Genomic DNA, 24,092 nt, shown 5'->3' on the forward strand with positions numbered 1-24,092 from the left:
ATTGTGAACAGTCACACTCAAAGTTTTGAACCAAGAATTCTATTCTTATGATTAAAGATTTGAAAATTGTATACTCTTTTTGGATTACATAGATTATTCTATTTTCCAGCAAGTTTATCCTTTCCACAGTATTCTGAGTTACATATCAAACTGAACTCAGAAGCGAAGTAGAATCCCCACCTTTGTTTCCTGAATTAAGATGAATTTTAAATATTGCAACAAGTAGGTGGAAAGCTCTGGTCCTCTTCTGCTGTAATCTGCAATGTAGCTTTCTTTCTTAAAAGATTTAGGTACTTTCTCCCTATCACTTCCTCTGCTGAAAAATGTATACTTCATTTTTAGTAGGAGTTTCTAATTCTTATTTCTCCTTATGAAATGTCTAAAAACTAATAAATACTTGAGAATATTTAATAACAAATTGTCAAAATTAAAATATTTACCATTAGAATATTGCTCAAAGTTGGTTAGATTATACAAATATCCCAATCATAAAATGTTTCTTACCTTCTAAAATGATGTAGTTATATATTACATATTCTCTTATGTACAGCCTTACATATTCTGAGATGACTATTCCAGTTATTCTTAGCAACACATTTACTGGATTCTGAATTAGATGACTCTATGAATCCTATATTTCAAAGATTCAATGATTTAAGTATTTATATGTGAAGGCTGAAAATTCAAGGAGAAGATTTACTTAAAGAAGTAACGCCATCCTAAATTAAAAGGAAATATTAGTTGCCCAAAGACAATGTCTCAACCTTTTTTTTTTTTGCAGCGCGATCTCGGCTCACCGCAACCTCCGCCTCCTGGGTTCAGGCAATTCTCCTGCCTCAGCCTCCTGAGTAGCTGGGATTACAGGCACGCGCCACCATGCCCAGCTAATTTTTTGTATTTTTAGTAGAGCCAGGATTTCACCATGTTGACCAGGATGGTCTCGACCTCTTGACCTCGTGATCCACCCGCCTTGGCCTCCCAAATTACAGACTTGAGCCACCGCGCAGTTTTGCTCTTGTTGCCCAGACACCCAGACTGAAGTACAGTGGTACAGTCTCAGTTCATTCTCTGCCTCACAGGTCCAAGCCATTCTCCTGCCTTAGCCTCCCAAGTAGCTGGAATTACAGGTGCCTGCCACCATGCCTGGCTAATTTTTTTGTATTTTTAGTAGAGATGCAGTTTCACCATGTTGGCCAGGCTGGTCTCAAACTCCTGACCTCAAGTGATCCTCCCACTTTGGCCTCCCAAAGTGCTGGGATTACAGGTGTGAGTCACCGCACCTAGCCCTATCTACTATGTTTTTTATGACGGGAAATCCAAAATACACAAAACTAATATCTTACAGGGCTTTAGTAACTCCATTTATAAAAAGCTGGTGTGGCTATTTGACAAATATATTTGTTGTAAAAAAAATTACAAAATTTAGATGTACTTGCCTCCCTATTACATTTTAGGCATTGCATCATGAGGTAAAGTATCTCCCACATTAAAAAGAAACACACCAACTAAGGTTAAGAAGGTTTATTTATTTATTATTTCTTTTAGAGACGGAGTCTTGCTTTGTTACCCAGTCTGGAGAAGGCAGTGGCATGGTCACAGCTTTCTGCAGCCTCAAACTCCTGGGCTCAAGTGGTCCATCTGCCTCAGCATCGTGAGTATCTGGGACTACAGGTGCAAGCCACAGTGCCCAGGGCTTAAGAAAATTGGGGGGGAAAAAAAAGAATTTGCCCAAGGCCTGGATTCCTAACCACTGAGTTATACTGCCTCTCAATAGTACAGCCAGAATAAATAACAAAATAAAATTAAATAAGTAAAAAAATATTTAAAATAAGAGATAAAGATACATACATATTTTAGTATTTCAATGTTTATAAATTAAATATAATATAGAATTCTGACTTTTAAAATTAATGATGATAATATTACTATATTGAACATTCATTATTTTGACACCTCATCTATCTCTGCCTTCTTTTATCAATATCACCAATATCTCAATTGTGGAATCACTTTTCCCCTCTCAATTTCATTCTCATGTAACATCAACTAATTAATCTCCATTAAATAGTTTTGGATATAGCAATTGTGTCAGAATTGCTGTGTCAAACAAACTAAGCTAGTCAAAGCCAATCCAATGACACTCAAATCTGGTTTGGTTTTTTTTTGTTTTGTTTTGATTAAAGGGAATGAGAAATTATCTGCTTCCACTGGATTTATAGAGAAAATATAAATCAATCCCAGTTGCTGCTGAAGGCAGCAATATCACCACTAGAGGAGCCTCCCAGAAAATACAAACCCCAGATAAAAGAGAATGATCCTTGAGGGTATCATTTGAGAACCAAAACTGTACTTGAAGAAACTGCCACCTTTGTACTTTTTAAAACGCATGAGCCAATAACCACCACCACTCTTAAGTCTTTTTGCTGAAACCAGTTAGCATTTAGCTTCTCTCACTGGCAAACAAGAAGTTTGAGTTAATCACTGTCTTTGCATTTATACTGTGTTCTTGTCATATATTCACACCTATCTTTTAATTCTCAAAATCATAGCGTGAGGTATATAGGACATAATTTCCATTTGATAGATGGCATCATTAAGATTACAAATAAACATATATTTTAGGAAAAATTAAAATATGGGATATATACACCTTCCAACTCAGCTGAAATAATAAAATATAATGAAGACATTAATCAAGTAATTGATAACTGATTAAATATGAGATGTGAGGAAGAAAATGTACCAAGATTTTAAGACAAGTAAAATGATAGTAGTTTTATTTAAATATGGAACAACTTAAAAATTTAAGGAGAATTTAGAGGAGATTATTAATCTGGCTTCAGACGTATGTTTATTACAGGTTAAATATCCCAAACCCTAAAATCCAAAATCCAAAGGTTCCAAAATTTGAAACTTTTTGTGTGTTAACTTGACGATCAAAGGAAATGCTTGTTGTTCCATTCCAAATTTCAGATTTTGGGATTTGGGATGCTCAAAATCTGTAATCTGAAACACTTCTGGTCCCAAGCATTTTGGATAAGGGATATTTGTCCTGCATGACAACTCGGTAGGATGCCTAGTTAGACAAGTCTGATCAACAACTTCATTAGTTTCACATTCAGAAGAGCCTTCATGAAAAGAATAGATAACCGTAAGTCACTCATAATGTTGATAGCTGAAGCTATGGAAGGGGCAACATAACTAGAACTGTATGGATTATTAGATTTCAGGTCCCTTCTCAGTATCATTTCACATAATACTAACAATGAGGGTGGTGAAATCACCCTAATTAACAAACAAGGAAAGGTGTGTGTGTGTGTGTGTGTGTGTGTGTGTGTGTGTGTGTGTGTGTGTTGCAGGAAAACACATTTGAGCTTTCTAATATAACTAAATTGGCAAACATGTGATGCAATTTTCTATTAGACAAAAATGGCTTTTGAAATTTAAAAACTAAGACCATATGAAGAGCAGTTAAATTATCTTACTTTTGGATTGTATTAAAACTGAATTGCAATCATTATTTTCTAAATTGGTCAGTGTTTCTTCCCTCCATAATGAGAATATGAATAGTGAATATCTTCAGGCAATCAAATACATATATTGCTCTATTCACAAACAGTATCAAACACAATTATGCTTTAAGAGCTTATTACTCAGTAGAAAGATATACAAGAAGCAAGTAAGTATAATACAGTGTAATCCAATGGAGAAAAATAGTAGGTACATCAAGATATCTTCTACCTCACTCCTATGACGGTCAGCCTAAAATCCTTGGCAGCACCTTATATCACCTAATCGCTAAGCTGAAACCTTAAAGGAGGCATGTTTTTCCTTGTCATGTATTTAATGTATAAGTATAAATAATCCCCATTTAGTTAATATTTGATGTCCACATAAGCTTACATTTATCATCATAAACTTAAAATTCTCTTTGGTCATTATAAGAGTGCAAGTTTATCATTTATGTAATAGAAGATGAAATTTAAATTTAAATGAAAGCTTGAACTGTTTAAATGGAAAAATATGAAAACACTAAACAGTATAAATTTGTTCTAATTTAATAAAAAATATTTTAAAATAACTTACCTTCCTTATAAAAATGCAAACCAACTTTAAACTAAAAATTTTATATTAAAAATTGATTTCATTTTATATCATCGAAGCCTATAGCTGTATAGTAAGCAATCCAAGAAAGCGTATCCACAATCCCAGAGTAGGGAAATAAAGTACATCAGCCTACTTGCCCATGTACTTAAGATAAGGAAACAAAATGAAACTTAAATGGCACATGGTTCAAACACATGAAGTTAGAAGACACAGAAGTTATTCACTGAGATAATATGGAATAGATTATTTTTTAATGTACAAAATTTATATGTTCTTTCTTTATACTAATATTAACACATTTATTATTAATCACATTTTCTGATCAGTTATCTAATTGATTTTACAAGACCTTGAAAATTAAATCAACAACTCACTGTTTGGAAGGCTCAGGAAATTTTGGTTCTTCTCTTTTCTTCATTTCTATTGTTGGTTCCATAGGAGCAAGAACTACAGCAGCACAAGAGACGACAGAGTGATATGAATCCTCTCGGCAAACTGTTTGTTCAAAAAAACCAAAGACTTATAAATGTCAAAATTATTTATGAACTATTCTCACTTCTTTTTCTCCTTTCTATATTTACTCTAATAAAAGGTCTAATTCAACTAAAATATTAATTATTAAATTATTCTTAAATATTTTTTACTCTAAGTCTTTTCACTCACTAGTTACATAACCTTGGGTAACTTTTCTTTTTTAAACCCTGGGGTGGAAAAGATATTGCCAACAGTTTATAGTCCTTTTCTCAAAAAGCTTTTAATCAAAGAATGAAAAGTACAAAAGTTATACATATACAGTTAAATGAATCCTTGCAACATGACCACACCTGCTAAGTCAGCATCAAGATCAATAAACAGTGCATCACAAGTACCCCAAATCCTCCTATGGTTCCCCTTCCCAAACACTACTGTAGCCTCTGAACTTAACCATTATCATCACTTACATAACCATAAATAAATTTTGCCTATTTCTGACATTTATACAAATGGGATCATATTCTTTTGTGAGCATATTCTTTTATGTGTGATTTATTTCATTCAATGTGTGCTTATAAGATTCATCTATGTCTAGCAGTAGCTGGTTCATTCTCATAGCTGTGTGGCTTTCCACTGGATGAACATACTACAATTTATTTATATATTTAATTAACAATGAACACAGTTTATTTTCAATTTGGGGCTATTTCAATTGTCCATAAACATTCTTGTACTTTTTTAAACACTACACAAATATATTTATATTGGAAAAATATCAAGAAGCTGTAATCGTTTCTAGGATATAGTCATGTTTTATGTTCTGCTTTAGTAGCTGCTGCTAAATATGATTCAGAGTTGTCTGTACTAATTTGCATTACCAACAATAGAGAGTTTCAGTTGTTCAACATCCACACCAACACTTGGTTTTATCAGATTTTTCTTATTAAAATTTTAATATTGTATTAAGTTTCTATTGCAGCATAACAAATTAACGCAAACTTAGCAGCTTAAAACAACATCCATTTATTATTTCACAGTTCTAGAGATCAGAAGTCCAGATGGGCTCAACCAGGTTCTCTGATTAGGGTCTTACAAGGTGAAAATCAAGGTGTCAGCCAGGCTGGGCTCTTATCTAATGTCTCTGTGTAAGGAATCCACTTCCAGGCTTACTCAGATTAACAAAATTTACTTCATTCCAGTAGCAGGATTCAAGTCTCCTTTTACCTTGCTAGCTGCTGTGTCTAGGGACCACTCTTAGCTTCCAGGGCTACTCACAGGTTCATGGCCTATGGCCCATCTATCTCAGCAATGGGGAACACTCTTCACATTGAAGCCCTCTCATGCTTTAAATATCTCTGATTTCTTCTGCTGCTGCCATCTAGGGAAAAAAAATTCTCTCTGCTTTTAAAGGGCTCATGTCATTACGTTGGGCATCCCCAGACTATTTCCTTTTTTTTTTTTTTTAATGGAGTCTCATTCTGTCACCATGCTGGAGTGCAGTGGTGCAATCTCAGTTCACTGCAACCTCTGCCTCCCAGGTCCAAGCTATTCTCCTGCCTCAGCCTCCCGAGTACCTGGGAATGCAGGTGTGTGCCATGCCCAGTTAATTTTTGTATTTTTAGTAGAGATGTGGTTTCACCATGTTGGCCAGGATGGTCTTGATCTTTTGACCTGGTGATCCACCCATCTCGGCCTCCCAAAGGGCTGGGATTACAGGCATGAGGAACCGTGCCCAGCCAATTATGTCCTTTTTTATTAACTCAAAATCAACTTATTAGTAGCCTTAATTACGCCTGCAAAATCCCTTTTGCCAACTAATAATTACAATAGTGATGCCCTATCATCTTCCCAATAAAGGAAATTAAGGACTGGAGTCATGTGTCATCTTAGAATTCTGCCTACCAAAGCCATTCCTTTAAGTGCATAGTGGTATGGATTTGTAGCTTCAATTTATATATTCCTGATAATGAATGAAATTGAATATATATAGTGTATATTCAGTCCTCATTTTACATGGGTCTAATATGTGAAAATTTCAGTTACATGGTTTAGTTAAATAACACCAGTCACCCAAAACTAGGGTTCAAATTGCAGTTCATACGGTTTATCAACTGTGAATAATCGTGTAAAGTACAAACTACTAACGCTTCAGTACAGAAATCACTATGTAAATAAAAGAGGTACATCGTGATCAGTGACACACACACATCACTTCTTTCAAATTATGTCAATTATTGATAACTAGGCTTTAGTTATTCAGTTCAAGCACATAAATCATAATGTATAGCTGCATTACTTCCTTGTCTCCCCATGATAAATTTATGTGACATTCTATAAAAATAGGCAATATAAGAAAAAAATTTGCCAATGAAAATGAAAGTTGAGAAAAGAAATAAAAACAGATAGTGCTGGAAGTGATACGTGAATCAAATATAAATATAGATGAAGGCTGATAATCACTGATGTAAATACCCCTAAGAACTAAGAAGCAGAGGCAACAAATTAACCCCTTTTTTATTGGAGAAAAAGGCAACTAATAAAGATGAAAATGCACATTAATGAAAGAGAAGACAAAGATAAAATAGGAAGTGCAAATCAACCAAAAAATGATCTCAAATAGAAAGAGGTAAGCATAAAAAAAATCAATAATGCTTTTACGTTTTCCCCTTAAAATATTTACTGAAGTATTAATCTGCTCAGGGCTAGTCCCTAAGATATAAAATATATGGTCACTGAAAGCAGAACTCAATTTAAACAATATTCTGGCATTCAAGAAACAAAAATTGGTGTTAAATATGTGTCAAGGAGGAGGGATTGTGGCTTCCTCATTGTCTCTCCACTGCCATCAAATGGATATCTGTTTTGTCTGGATTTTTAATTTAATTTTAAATACCAAGCAATTCCACCATAGTTGGAAGCAGAAAACTCCATTATCTCTTAAAATTTATATTATTGCCTTAAATGCAATAGTGAATAAATAGGCTAAGATGAACATTATTAATTCATCCTTCTAGGATAACATTCATTTATTCATTAACTATTTACTGAACTACTGATATGTTCCAAGACATATTCTTCATAATGGGATTCTACTGTGGGCAAGAAAAAAAATACCTGCCATCCCAAGGTTTCAATGAGGCTTTGATTTCTTCAAGAGAGATACTTCTCAAGTACTAGGTCAAAAGTCCCTGACGAGATTAGGTGAAATTATTTATCTAGAACCCTATTAGAAAAACTGTAGCTAAGTTATTTCAAAAAAGGAAAACTGAACAGGAAAAAAAATGCTAAGAAAAAATTTGAAAAATAGGGAATATTTGTTTATACAAGGTACTTTTGAGTCTTGCAACTTAATAATTGTGATCTAGAAACTGAACAACTGAAATTGCCTAACAGCAATTTAAAGGCAGAAAGAAAAATAAACCTTATCAATATGTACTAAGAAGGAACAGAATTTCTGAAGGTTATAGAGTAGTAGATATTTATGTGATCACTATATTTTGACAAAAGATATTCTTCAAAACCAACATCCACACTTAAAAAGTAAATCAGAATCTTATATCACAATGGCCATAGTATAAACTACTTTGAAGAGCAATTTGGTTAACATATGAGTTTACAGAATAATATGAACATTACTAACTGAGGAAGAACATTGTATTTGCCATTACAATAGACCTTGGATGATGCAGATTAAAAGATAAGTTCATTTTATAAAGACTTCCAAAGTTGTATGGCTTAACCATTTGCTTTTTGAGAAAAGATCATAAACTTGTATTGGCCTAGAGCATTGTACAAAAGAATATGGACATCAGTAGGAACCAGGGAAACCTATGTTTTAAAATCATGTTTATTTAACATCTCTGATGTAACATCTTACAAATTCCTATTTAAGACATAGAAAAATTCAACTGTTCCTGACACACATAGTTAAATTAATGCTAGACTCTGATAGGAAATTACCATATAAAAATCAATGGAAATAAAGTGAGAATCAAAACTGTTAGCCAACAAAAGTCCCTCTCTACCTTATACTTCATTAATAAGGCAATGAATACATTTTTTAAATGTCAGAGATATAAAAGAAATCAATATACAATTTTTATGGAATACTATAATCCAGGTTTTTTTAACATTTGTCAAATTAAGTAGAAATTTCTTAAGAAAAGAGAAGTAAAGTAAGATCATTTAATATGGTTTGCTAAACACATCAAATTATGTAAAATACAGGAATGCATATTTTTCTCAAGATCTAGAAAGATTATTTACACACTATAAAAATTATTTGTGATGAATTCTAAAACTGGCCTTTTAGTAAAATATAACAAACCCTTAAATTACTAGAAAAACAAAGGTAGAATATTTTTAAAGCCAAAAGAGTAGAAAAAAGTTATTAAATTATTCATCTAGGCTGTTAGAAAAACAAAATTGACAAAACGAAATCAAGAGAAAAACTTCAGACAAATTCAATAATTTAAACAAAAATATATAATCAATAAATAATAAAAAGTACTAGTTTCAAAGGCCAAATTAATTTGAAAAATTATTAATTCATACAACAATCAAAATCATCAAAGTTAGAGACAAAAATAGGGTATGACTATACAATCTGTACTTAAGCTCTAATTTAAATCTCAAATTTAAGGAGGAATATTACATTCAGAGTAACATTACAACAAATATTCAATAACATAGAATATTTTTGAAACAAAGATACTAAAACAATATGAAAATTAATGGCCCAATTACTATAGAAAATATCGAAATAATGAATTATTTTCAATTAAAACTCAAAAATCAGTAAGTTTTTTGGATACTAAATGTTAATGTATCAAAACTAATATAGGAGTTAAAGTCTAGGTTATTTGACAACAGGAGACATAATTTTTTTAATGGTTTCAAATTTCCTGTAGTAATCTTCTCTGACTTTTATAAACAACAAAAACAAAATGTTAAAATATAATCATAAAACCGAGTAGAATACTGCCAGTGGCCTCAAAACAGTGGAACTTATTGAAATCCCTTCAGGAAAACTATTTTGCTGATTTAATCAAACTAAATTTCATTTCATTTTTGGAATAATTCTCCCAGAGTCCCAAAAAAGCACTTTTACAGAAAGCATTGTAAGTGACTAATGTGGTTGGTTGTTTTAAAATCGTTAGAGATGAGACTCATTTCATAGATTTTTCTCAAATTAATATATTTACATATTTGTACGGGCTTTCAATTTTTAATGTAAGTGATTTAATCAGAGTGACAAATTTAGGCCCAGCCAAAATTGTAGGAACACTAGTTTGAGACGAGGATAATTTTTGTACTTTCCAAATCACATCACATGGTTCATTATTCAAGCTGAATCCTAATGACAGGAAAAACGGCACCTTTAAGGAAAAACAGAATGCAACAAAGAGAAACACTCAACTTTTAATTACTCTGTTATCTAATTGTACTTATAAAATTAATTTTAATAATATATAAAAAATGTATGCACTTATAAATATTATAAAGGCAAATTATGGAACGATCAACAATTGTAACATAATGTAACGTATAAAGCATGAGACAGTGTCAAGCCATTCCATATTCAAATAGATTTGCAGCATCCATGGGTTGAAAAAATCAATAATACAGTTTTCATAATTATTTCCAACCATAGACATAAATTACAGTTTGAGGCAACAATGTAAAAACCTATGCTAAATTTGCTCTTTGGTGAAAAGAATTTTTATTGTTAATGTATTGCATGAAGTGCAGAATATTCCATCTTAGGCTTCTGTCACAAGAGAATGTCAGAGCGAGGCTAACTGAAAAATAAAAGTCCCCATTTCTTTCTACACAGATAAGGCTTTTTGGCCAAGATCAGGGCCACAAAACAACTACTGGAACTGTACCTAGTAGAAGTCAGTTATCAACAACTATCAGTTAATAAGAAAAGGATGATTCAGGCCTGAGAATCAGATGTTTAATTATACAAATAGGAGTTTCAAAATAAAACAAATATTTGATAATTACAAAAATTGCTTATCCTAAAACTCGGTTCTAAGGACTAGTCTTACTGCTTTCTAGAGAGTTATAAATATATAAATATCAAAATGAATAAGCCTTCCAGGGATCACTAAGTCAGAAATCTGCATATCTTAGGGCAGAGTAGAAATCATTTTTAGCTTTAAAATGAAGTAGTCTCACCTTGTCATGTAACTTTTATTACACCACAAAAACTAAGCTATTACAGAAAATGACTTTCTATTATTGCTGTATTCCCTAAAACGTTTCTTTCAGATTCATAATAAACCAAGATGCAAAATCAAAACACTAAAATTTAAAATTACTCCTTTTCTCCAGTTTGACTATATCAAAATAATTTTATTTCATTACTGAATTTCTATCACTGTTTTATTTTTAATTCTTAAAATCAATGTTAAAGCATAAAAAAGTGATGTATTTTCTATTTTAATAAATTTCATAAAACTGTCAAAAATTAGAAGCATTTTTGTCTTTCATACAAAATTAAAACATTCAAATAACTGAAGGTGCCTAAAGTATAGTTATCTTGTAAGTAATGTGTTTTTGATATTCTTGTATTACATTTGAGATTACCACTCCAATTCACCAAAATATTTTACTATTTCAGCCTTAAAAAAAATAGAATTTGCTTTTGACTTGGGATAGTGTTCACTTTTCCATGTTCTGTTCCAAATATCCAGGATCCATGTAGCTATCATGTAACAACCCACTGATAAAGCTTAACCTAGCAAGAGAGTCAATTATTTAACAACCATTTAAATAACACAATAGACACAATTCTGCACTAACAATGGATTTACTTTTACTATATTGTTTTTACCTTTCAGAAAAGTTCTAAGGCATAAGTAGTAGTATTACTCTCATTGCACTGTTCAGGGTCACACAACTTGAGTATACAAAAACTAGTATTCTATTAGTCACTAGTCCTCATGCTATTGAGCATACTTTATGCTGATTCTCATTGAAACATATCAAGTGTTCTAAGATAATAGTGTAAGTGTAATAGTTTATCTTTCCAATTGTTTATATTCAATAATATCCATACTTTTGAATTCTTTATTCTAAGAAAAACTGTGAAACCATCAAGCAGCTTGCTTGTATAACCATATTACTTAAGGCTGTATTTTGTACAACCATATTATTTAAGGCTAATATCATGTGAGGTTTTTTTAAGATGTGAAGGAATTGCATAGAAATTGCTAATATCATAAAGAAAAAACTTCTTTAAAAATACACATCAGAACATATCACAATTTTGACTCATCACACAAATACATACTTTGGGTTCTAAGCTCTGTTCTTCAAAATGACTTACAACAACTGTTTTCCAATTGTTCCATTGGAGAATGAGTGTTTTGCAGTGTTTTCCCACTAGTAAATTATGCATAATCATCTTGCACTTGGATTGTGGTGACAATTAAATGAATTAATGAGTATAAAGTAATGTATAATGAGTATAAAGCTTAGTAAATGTCATGAAAATGGAAAGTGCTTTAAAAATGTTAGGAAATATTATTTATAACTGTTTTTCTTTAAGAGATGGTGTCTTATTATTTGCCTAAGCTGGAGTTTTGTGGCGATTCCCAGGTGCAATCACAATACACCCTCAAAGTCCTGGGCTCAAGTGATCCTCCTGCCTCAGCCTCCTGAGTAGCTGGGACTACAAGTACATGTCACCATACCTGGCTGATGTTTTGACAAAGTTTATAAATCAACTTGGCTGGGCTACAAGCCCCAATTATTTGAACACTAACCTAAGTGTTGCTGTGACGGTATCTTCTCTACATGCAAAGTTCATAGTCTATCAGCTTTAAGTGATATTATTATAGGTAATCTCGATGGGTCTGAGTCAATCAGTAAAAAGGCTTAAAGCAGAGTTGAGGCTTCCTGAAGATAGAAATCCCACCCTTGTCAAAGTTCCCTCCTGCTCTACCTGATAGTCAGCTCTACATATTTTGGACTTGCCTAACCATTTCCCAAAATCACACAAGTGTTTCATTGTTATAAAAACCAATAGACAAAAAAAAAAAAACCTTCTTTATATCTTCTTTTACTGGTTCTGCTTCTCTAGTTGATAAGCACACAGTTAACAATGGCATTTTGGTATTAAATACCAGTTTTAGTGAACCTGTCAATATTTTCTTTCAGTGCCTGCCTATACAAAGATTTCTGAAGAAATAGTATTAATCCAGAATTGAAAGAAGAATGGAAAAAAAAGCAGCAGATAAGATACCAGTCATTTCGTCATGACTATAAATACCATACACTGAGCAAAAGCAGACATATATATTCATTCCTTATTAGCATTAATTGAACTATTCCATATCCAGACACTGTGGTAGGTGCTGAACTTGGGAAGATAAAACAAAAAGCATATGCCTTGCAGTAACTTAAAGTATAGTGGGAGATGATACCATTTAGAAAGTGTACTTCATAGAAGCCAGCCAAAGTAAAATAACCAGCAGGATCAAAACAGTAGGACTGATGCAGTCTTGTTCACTCCTGTTACTTAGTAGAGTGCCAGGCTCAAAGGAAGCACTCAATAATATTTGGTAAATGAATGAGAGATTGAAGAACAATAAAGTAAGGCATTAGGGAAAAGAAAAGATTCTAGCCAAGCATAGGAAGGAGTGCGCTAAAAGGCAATCGGATATGAGAAAATGATATATATATTGAGAAATGGAAATAAGTCAAGCTGGTTGGGGCCTAGACAAGACACAAGAAATTGAGGAAGACTGAGCTGGGGACATAGGCCATTGGCAATACCTTAAACACCTTCAAAGCAACATAAAAACAGTATCTGATCCTAAAGTTAATGGGAATTGATATTAATCATTAAACAATGAGCAACATGATCATCTTTATATATTTTTAAAAATAGCCTGGGCAACACCTAAGTACTGGAACAAGATTGAGTGAGACCACTGACAGCACTATTGAAATAAACACAGTGAGAAATAGTGAGGGTTTCCTGTGATTTGAAGTAGCAGTGTAGTGGACAAGAGGGGAGAAGTTGAGTGCAGTGTATTCAGAAATGTTAACACTTCTGTTTCAAATATATAGTCACAGCCTATATTTACTTATTTTCTTTATTAAGATGAAATCCAATTCTCAATTACAAAATGAGAAAATAGAGGGATAGTACAGATGGATGAGAAAGAAGAGCCATCAAAAGAAGAAAGCAAATACCTTCAAATTAATTCAGTTTATAATTTAAATCTAAAAATATTTTGTAAGACAGTATTATTTAAGGCTAATATCATCTTGAGATATTTTTAAAGATGTGAAGAAATTGCATAGAAATTATCAATATCCTAAAGTAAAAACTTCTTAAAAATAACACAGAAAAAAAGATGAAAATAACTATTTCCACCTGCCTGTGGAGAGGTGCTATCCTCTGTGTTTCTCCTCCCAGCAGAGAGCTAAACAGAAGTCAGGACGATCTGCCTGCAAAAATGAGCTACTACTATCTTTGGGTCTCCTGAAAGCTGTACTGCAGCTAAATAAACCACCTCTTTGCTGTGTTCATCCTGCATTTGTCTGCATACCTCATTCTTCCCGGATGCAGGACAAGAACTTAGGACCTGCCTAATGGAGGGATTGAAAGAGCTATAACACAAACAGGGTTGAAACTTGTCCCTCCACTCACCACGTTGCAAACATGAGAAGGAGAAAAGAGAAAAGAGAGAAGGAAAGAGCTGCAGGCCTTCTCTTTTTCTCTCTTGTGGCCCAGTATCAAACTATATGCTTGTAAAGAGCATTTATAATTAACAACAAAAAATAGATTTTGATTCCCCTAGGAAGATTTTCATTAAATTTGCTACCTAAATGATACAGAAAGAAAAAAAAATGATGTAAGTACCACAGGATTTGCCCACGTTGTGCGTGTATGGAATTTTTGAATGAAGATTTCAAGGGACTGATAGTTAAAATTCTCATTCAGCAGTTGTCCATGGCTTAATACTACAGAAGTAGAAAATAATAGAAGAAAAGTGCAATATATATATATATATATATATATATATATATATATATATATATATATTCAATTCAACTGGAGAAAAAAAATCAGTCTGATAAATATGCTGACTTTCCTAGTTATGTTTATCATTTCAAACTTAGAAAGAACCCTGGAGCTAAGCTTGCAGCAGTTTTGCTAGAGCAAGTACATATAAATAAGAACCTGCTCTCCACTCGAAACAATACTTTGTGAATTGTCCAAACATAAAATAAAATAATGGCTGTCATTCATTCTAAGAAAACGTGCATGACAAGGCCTATTTTATTTAAGTAATCCTTAACTTAAAATTGCTATAATCTGATATCCCAGAGTCCAGAATATAATAATTTTTTAAAGGAGAAAAAGAAGGTGATTGATATATTAGAATAAAAGTAATTTGCAAAGCTTCCTCATAAGCAATAGACAATGTCCTCAGGGGAAGGGTGGTTTAACTAAAACGCATTTTGCTGTCACTCTTTCTAGAGAAGTACGTCCAAATTATACATTGTTAGGAAACATATTCTACCTGAATTTGTCAAGGAAAAAAAAAAAAAAACACTAAAAAAGTAACTCTATAATCTTCTAAAAGCAATTATTTAAAAGTTATGTAAAATGAAGTGTGATTTGTAATTATATGCAAATAAAACTGTTGAATATTTTTTTCTTTAAATGTTATCATTTGTTACCAAAAATATATCTAATTTTCATGTGTGTCAGCTGTTATGATCCATTAATATTGTTTCACCTATCAGCCCAAAGTTGTTTTGACTTGGATATTTTGTTTGGTGTTTGCTTGTTTTTAATACTGATTACACACAACACAATATAAACCAAGGCACAATGCAAGTTTTAGTTTCAAATCTGCCTGGAATACATAATCTAATAAAACTAGTCACTTTACATATTTATTCTATGTGACTTAATTAAATAACACAATTTATTCAAAAATTACTATTGAGTCCATACTTAGGCATATTCTTGACTCTGAAAATACAATAGTATACAAAGCAGACAGAAACCCCTGCCCCTTAAGAGAATTTTTTGCTATTTGATTTCAACAGTTAGAAATGCAGCAGTTGAACTATTCAAGTTCTGATAAGACAATGCATTCTAGTAAATTTCATTCTTCCTTCCAACCCCCGGAAAGACAACAAGTAAATTTTCTACCACATATTTGGTGTCTACTTTTTGCATTACTATTTATTTGCACTCTGGTGTCACTATTTAGTTGAATATAATCAACTAATGGATACTTATTAAATAAACACAAAACAAGGACCATTTTTCTAACAGCTAAATCCTTCTGCTGAAAACCAAACTACACAACAATACAGGGTTGTTAACTCTTGGACAATGTGGAGTTTTCAATAGCTGCAGAGTTAAAAATCCATGTTTAACTTTTGACCACGCAAAAACTTAACTACTAATAATCTACTATTGATGGGAAGCTTTACTGATAATATAAACAGCAGATAAAGACACATTTTGTATGTCATATGCATTATTACTGTATTCTTACAATATAGTAAGCTAGAGAAAAGAAAATATTATGAAGAAAATCATAAGGAAGAGAAAATGTATTAAGTAGAAGTGGATCATCATAAAGGTCTTCATCCTCATCATCTTCACATTAAGTAGGCTGAGAAGGAAGCGAAAGAGGAGGAGCCAGTGTTGCTGTCTCAAGGATGAATAAGATGGGTAGGGTGGAAGGGGAAGAAGGAAAGGTAGGCAAACTCTGCATAAGTTTTGTTGAGGAAAATCTACACACAAGTGGACCCATATAGTTCCAACCCACATTGTTCAAGGGTCAACTGTACTTATACTTTTCCTTAAGAGATCTCCTTTTACTAGTCAATAATATTTTATGGCAAGTCACACTCCATCTCTTCTCCTTCTTTCCCCTATGTCTTCCTTTTCTCTGCTCCTTTCTTGCACAAACTTTTGGGCTGACCAGAATAAAAAGAATAAGGATCAAATTAATTATTAATCTTCGTTGAATAAACCATGTTAAATATATAAGGAATCTCTCTCAGGTTATAAAACATAGCTGATTACTCATTAGTTGTATAGTACTGACAGTTATTCAATGGGCTTCATTTTGCAAAATGATGAACAGTCATATAATCTACATAATGTCTATCCTCCCTTTTAAGAAATTAAATAAAGTATTCAATTATCTCCCCAAAACTCAAATTCTTCTGGATTTTATATTTGAATTACAAATCAAAAAGAAATGTGCTAAATGTACAGTTTCAATGGATGATTTAAATAACACAAAGAACTCAAATATACTACAGCTAATGCTTTTATTTTGCTCACCACTTTCTATCATAGAACAGATTCTAAGTTGTCAAAAATACAGATTTTCTTCCCTCTGCCTGAAAATATCCCTCTGCATGAAAATATCCCACTTCATGTCAAGTGTTTGGGAAAAGCAGGGAGTACAATTGCATGGGTTAATAGGGCCAAGATATTCAGAGCCATAAATAACAAGACAAGTTGTTGGTATTTCATCATATAGGACCAATGTTCTCAATTCATAAACAAATGCTAAATTTCCAGAGGAGCTAATCCTGAGTAATATGTGTTGCTAGTTCAATAAGTTAAATAAAATGATATAGAAACACATAATCAAGTCAAAATATATAGCAACATTTTGTGCATTCAACCAAATATGACAAGTGACTGTAATAACCCAATATTACCACAGGAATATCATGCCATCTGATAGGGAAGAAGAGAAAAAAAAAACAATGATAACATCATCAACAATAAAAAACTTCCCTTACCTTCTTCTAGGCCTCTCTTTAAAAGGTTAGTTACTTGAAAGGACATTAATTTTTCATACTTTACTAACAGATTTCCAAATTCTGAAGAATGGTATTTTGTGCATTGCAACACTTCCTTTTCTGAAGCCCCACTAGCCTTCCTGGATGGTATGGAAGTTATGTCTACATTATACATCACTACAATGTCCAGCAGTCGTGTACACCTAAATAGACATGAACACCCCACGTTGAATTGAAGACTCCTAGTTCATGAGTATCTTGAAATAATTACTACAATCACAAACTTCCCTTAAACATTTGTTGAAATACCATTTCCAAAAAGCTTCTGATCTCTGCCAAGAGAAAGTATCACTCTTTGAAGAGATATTTAATACAACTGGTTAATATTTAAATTCTTTGACATGAGAAATAATATAAAGTTTCAGATTCTTGGTATGAAAACAATGCACATAGTTCCAATTTCATGAGCTGTGGCATATATTGAGTTATAACGTATGTCCTGAAGTTGAAGACCTAACAGTTCCTTCTCCAGGCTTGCTCCTTCAAGACAAGGGGCCCAAGTCTTTCTCATGATTTTTCTATGTAAAGTTACATGAATAACTAGTCTGTCACATTTTCTTTTTCTTAAAGGATGATGTTTATCTGTGATGATTATTAGTCATGGTCAGCTTCATGATGAATAACAAGTGTCTGTAGATACCATTTTGGAACTGATATGTCATCCATTCATTGTAAATTATGTTTGTTGAACCTCAGAAATAAGACTTAAAGGTATGTGTGTTTATTTTCACTTAAAGGTTGGTTGAGAAATTATAATTGCCCATAATTGTTCACCCTTTTAATAAAGGTATTGTTCAATACTAATGTACAGAAAACCTAAGTTTTTAATATTCAAATTTTGATATATAGACTATTTCTGCCTGGAATTATTAATGGCAAAATGTGTGACAAGATAAAACATAACAAGATATATTATTATTTTTAAAAGTCCTTAATAATACTAATCTGCCATCATACAATATGACATCACAGTAACAGCAGCATAGTCATTTACCATGGGAAGTGTAAATATTAACAAACAGAGGTCAAACTGCATTCTTAGTATACAATGGATGCTAAAGATGCCAAAGAAAATTTCAAACATGGCATTTTTGACAAGTTGACAAAAACCAACTATGAATAGTTATGGAACCAACTAAAAATGGCAATGAGAAAAATGACAACTTTGTAAAATTGTTATGGAGGTGGCACTGGGTCAATGCTTCAAATGGGTGTGTGCACTCTAGCTTCCCCCTTATCTTCTTTCTTTGACATATTGAAAAACAAAACAACGAAAACAAAGAATGGCAGTAAGACATTATTAAAGCACGAAGAATGCTGTCTCTGGCCATAGTACAATATTGTGTCATGGATTGATCCTGGCTTTTAAAGTAACTGTTATTTTACCTCAGTGTGCCAATATAATTTCAGTGTGCCACTTCTGAATCTCAAAAGATAAAAGGAAGAAGGAAATTTCATACATTCGAGGGAGCAATGTGATTATTTTCTCCATTAATCATTCTTTGTTCATTATAGTATTCTTTACCTCATCCCCTTCAAGCCTAGCCAACAGTTGTCCCGAAACACTAATTCACAAATTCTATTCTCTAAATAATATTTAATTATATTACCAGCATGCATACTCTAAAAAGTCATTATAATAAAGTTTAATCTTCCCAAAGATTATATTTATATATGTCTATATTACTGTATTATGTTTGTATAGACTACATGCATATGTGCACATTCACTATGAAGTACCAATAATCTCCCCTGTTTTCTGAAATTTAAACCTCATGAAGGCAGGGGTTAAAACAATGCCTCGTATACTTGGCTTTGATTAAGTAATGTTTTTATGAATCACTCTTATTTAATGACTTCAATCTGTATTAATATATGAAAAATTATATTTTTATATGCCTATAATAGAAATGAAGCCAATGAAAAATATAAAATACATTTTATCCGGTCGGGCGAGGTGGCTCACGCCTGTAATCCCAGCACTTTGGGAGGCTGAGGCAGGTGGATCACAAAGACAGGAGTTGATGATCAGCCTGGCCAACATGGTGAAACTCCATCTCTACTAAAAATACAAATAGTCAGATGTGATTGCATGTGCCTGTAATCCCATTTACTCAGAAGGCTGAGGCAGAAGAATCACTTGAACTCAGGAAGCAGAAATTGCAGTGAGCTGAGAGCACACCACTACACTCCAGCCTGGGCAAGCGAGCCAGACTCCATCTCAATCAATCAATCAATAACATTTTGTCATTTAGTAACCCAAAATAATGACACATGTTCTACTCTTATGCAGTAGTCCCCCTTATCCATGGCTTTGATTTCCACATTTTCAATTACTCACATTTAACCGCAACCCAAAAATATTAAATGTAAAATTCTAGAAATAAGCAATTCACCAGTTTTAAATTGCATCCCATTCTGAGTAGCATGATGAAATCTCATGATGTCCTGCTCTGGCCCACCCAGGATGTAAGTCATCCCTTTGTTCAGCTCCTGTCTATACTACCTGCCCCTTAGTCACTTAGTAAACATCTCAGTTACCTAATCGACTGTGGTAGTATCTCAGTGCTTCTATTCAAATAACCCTGATTTTACTGAATAATGACCCCAAAGCACAAGCGTACAGATGCTGGCAATTCAGATATGCCAAAGAGAAGCTGTAAAGTGCTCCCTTTATGTGAAAAGGTGAATGTTCTAGACTTACTAAGGAAAGAAAACAATCCTATGTTGAGGTTCCTAAGATCCATGGTAAGAATGAATCGTCTACCCATAAAAAGTGAATCTTATATTGTTATAACTGTTCTATTTTATTATTGTTGTTGTTAATCTCACACTGTGCCTAATTAAGGTACACTTTATTATAGATATAGATGCCTAGGAAAAAATATAGTTTATATAGGGTGGGAACTATCAGCAGTTTCAGACATCCACTGGGGGTCTTAGAATGTACTCACTGAGGATAAAGGGGAGTACTGTATCTGGGTAAGAACTGAGATCTCGTGCAGCAATACCACTTAACTGGACCCAGGATGGGTACTCTCACTGTCAGCATAATTCCCTCCCAGGAAGATAAGACTACAGCCAATAAATAATTCACTGTTTGCTTCAGAAAATATATGCTAAATATTTCTGGGTAAACACTGATTTTATATGGGCTAACAGATTACTTATCACTAGAATTATTTGTTTGCATGTACCAAGAGCTTTCTTATTAGCACATCATCAACACTTGCCTCAATTCTTGCTTTCCTGAGTCTACCAATTCTAAACTATGAGATGACAAGTTCCCACAATCCACTCAAGTTCTCCAACTTAACTCCAATTTAAGTGTTAAGTTTTAAACATTTAAAACCATTTGATCCCAGATATCCAAACCTATAAATTTCTTTCCTCAACTTCTCCTCTTGAGACACTCTGAAAACTCTGTTGAAGTAGAGTTTTCCCTGTTGCAGTAAGCTTAATAAATTGAGCTTTACTTGATCAATAGGTTTCTCTGGTGGTCTTTTGGGAGAGTAGATAATCCTAGAGTTCAAAAGTAAAAACCATTGATTGCCCTGGCTCAGTGCCCTCAACTTGTAAGCAGGGAGTTCTCCTGAGGCCACACGAGGCCTTCTTGGGGGTTTCTTTGACTGTGACAGTGACTTAGATCCTGTATTAAGTCTGATATCTAATTTTTTTCTTAAGGTTCCAAACAATTTATTTTAGTTCTTAAGAATGATGATCCCCTCTTTGTGAGATCTCTGGATCGTCTCATCAGTATTTAAGACTTCCCTTTGGTGGAAATCTGCCTTGTTACTAAAAAAATTGCTGTTTTTCCTAATTGTGTTCATCTTTTTCTTCTGTGAGTATATAGAGATTAGTGCATTGGTCCAAGGGTAGGCAGATGTTCCACAGGACTAAAATGTGTGCCATCCCAGAGAACTAACAAGTAAATCGTCTTGTTAAATAACAGCCAAATAGGGCAAACTTTGCCTTAGGGCAACTATTCAAAACTTATGAGAACTTTCCTCAGCTTGTCTTGCTTTGTTCAGAAGAGTTTCATTCTAGACAGATCTCATCTATAATCATTCATCCATCAGAGATTAATTATTTCTTGTGTCTTCTATTAGACACAGCCAACTATTATGTTTAGGAGCACAGATACGAGGTACTCCTGGACCCTCCCAGGTTTGTCTCTTACAGGCAATATATTCACACTGTAAGTCTAATTCAAGTGCTGTCATTCTAAATGGCATAGTAGCAACACAGACAATTGTTATAGATTGAATCATGTCACCACCCCCAAATTCTCATGTTGAAGTGTTAACCCCCAATGTGATGGTATTTGGAGACAGAGCCCTTGGAAGATAATTAGGTATAAACAAGGTCACAAAGGTGAAATCTTGTGATGGAATTAGTGCTCTTAAAATACAGACACCAGAGAGATTGTTCCTTCTTTCCCCCACTGTATGAAGACACAGCAAAAATGTGGCCATCTACAAGCCAGAAAGACAACCTTTAGCATCAGTGGACTATGCTGGCACCTTGATCTTAAAATTCTAGTCTTCAGAATTGTAAGAAAATAAATATCTATTGTTTAAGCCACTATGCTATTTTGTTATGGCAAACTGAGCTAAAAAAGACAATAATATAAGCAACATTGGGAAATTTTTTGACAGGAATGAAATTGTTTATGTGAAAAGTTACCTAAAACAAGAAGAGAGAGGAAAATTCCAAGTATTCAGTTGTTTAGATTTTCTTGGTTGACAAAGATGCCAAAAGAAACTCTAAATCTAAAATTATCTTCTGAAAGGATTCCTTGGCTAAGTTTAAAAAATTTTAACTGTCTCTTTCGGATCCTCTCAAAACACTACTTCAATCTAACTAATGGCCTTTATGCTACTGTTTGTCTTCCCTCATCCCTTGTGCATTCATTACCTTGCACAGTTATCTTTTCTGATCCTACTATCATTTTTTTTCCTAGTCGAAAGAAAATCCTTGAAATTAAATTGCCCCTTAAAGTTAAACCTCTCTAACAATAAAACAAGTGCCTTCTTTTAGGGAACTTAAATTTTAAGTCCTGATCTTGCTATGAGCTAAGAGTGATTATTTAAGACTTTCTGAAGCTCAGACAGAATAGAAAGACATTCATAAATCTAAAATATTTAAACACAAAATAACAATGTGTCGCTTGTGTTAAAAACCTTGAAAAACTGAGCTGGGGAAAGTCATGAAGGAAGTGTTCTCATGCACAAGTAGATAATAAAAAGAACTATCACAAAAAACTGCAAAACATACAACCCTGCACAAAGACTACCCCACCCTTACACATAAAAAAATAAATCTGCAAGAACATTTGCCCACCAACGGCCTGTCCAATCTGTGACTGCAGCCATGTTTGCTATTGATTCTTGTAGAAAGGATAATTATCTCAAAACCATTATATAATCCTCCTAGTTTTTCCTTTAAAAGACATTGATGTTCTTTACCTCCCTGAATACACACATAGTTTACTATGGCATACGTTTCCCATGTCAGTGTCCTTTCCTGAATAAATAGCACTGGCTTTTAGGCAGTTGCTTTCTGTCTTTTATTTAGGTAGACAGACAGAATAGAAACATATTTACAGAGAAATTTAAAATATTCCTAAAGGCTGGATGTAGTGGCTCATACCTGTGACCTCAGTATCTTGGGAGGCTGAGACAGGAGGATTCCTTGAGCCCAGGAGATCAAAACCAGCCTGGGCAACAAACCAAGACACTATCCCTACAAGAAATAATAAAATTAGCCAGGCACAGCTGCACACTACTGTAGCCCCAGCTACTCGGGAGGTTGAGGTGGAATGATTACTTGAGCCCAGGAGCTCAAGGCTGCTGTGAGCTATGATCATGCCACTGTACTCCATTGAGCCTAGGTGGCAAAACAAGATCCTGTCTCCAAAAAAATAAAGTAAAACAATAAAACATTCCTAGGAAGATATAATCCAGTACTTCTGGGTCTATATCAATTATTTCATAGGTTATAAGCTCAGGAAAAGAAAAATAATGGTTATAACAAATACATCTTGAGGGTGACATAAAGTACTCCAAGTTGTATAGAAAAAAAAATAAAGGTTTAGAACATCTGTACTGTGAAGGATATTTTGGAAACTATCCCCAAACTCATTCCTGTGAACACAAATTGCACTCTAATCCAGTTCAGTAAGCAAAGAAAGGATTAGTCTATTGAAGACTTTAGGGAGAGATTCTTCCATATTAGATAGCATCTGGAGGTAAATACTGAAGCAGAAGTACCTCCAGTTTGCCCTATACTTCTTTTTAGTAAATGTCTGTAAGCCAGAATTAGGAGATACAGAAGCAAAATCTCTAAGGGGACAATTTTGAAAAGCCTTGGAACAGAGCAGAATGCGACTCAGAATAAACTGATTTGTAACGCGAGGATCAGGGTAAGGATTTTTAAAAGTATAGACTTTTGCAGATGAATTAAAAGAATGCTTTTCAATTATTAAAAAATAGTCTTTTAAGATATATTCTTTCAAAAGTTCTATTACAACAATAACCAAAATAATATAGAAATAAAATTAGAAATGCATGTGTTTACTACTAAAGCTTCATTAAAAAATGAATAATAGCATAACAATATGCCAGTTTTTACAAATCATG

The 24,092-nt window shown here is 33.3% G+C and overlaps 1 protein-coding gene across 18 annotated transcripts in view; it reads right to left on the reverse strand.

The window, feature by feature from the left end:
- Positions 1 to 24,092, reverse strand: part of CCSER1 (coiled-coil serine rich protein 1) — a 1,385,530-nt gene that overhangs the window by 1,080,645 nt on the left and 280,793 nt on the right. For all 18 annotated transcript variants that reach the window (XM_002806658.7, XM_054253144.2, XM_054253146.2 and 15 more), the window contains one exon: positions 4,482 to 4,602. In XM_002806658.7, the coding sequence (XP_002806704.3) occupies positions 4,482 to 4,602 (121 nt within the window). The remainder of the gene's footprint in view (positions 1 to 4,481; positions 4,603 to 24,092) is intronic.

This window comes from Callithrix jacchus, chromosome 3 (genome assembly GCF_049354715.1).
Source record: "Callithrix jacchus isolate 240 chromosome 3, calJac240_pri, whole genome shotgun sequence".
Taxonomy (NCBI): Eukaryota; Metazoa; Chordata; class Mammalia; order Primates; family Cebidae; genus Callithrix; species Callithrix jacchus.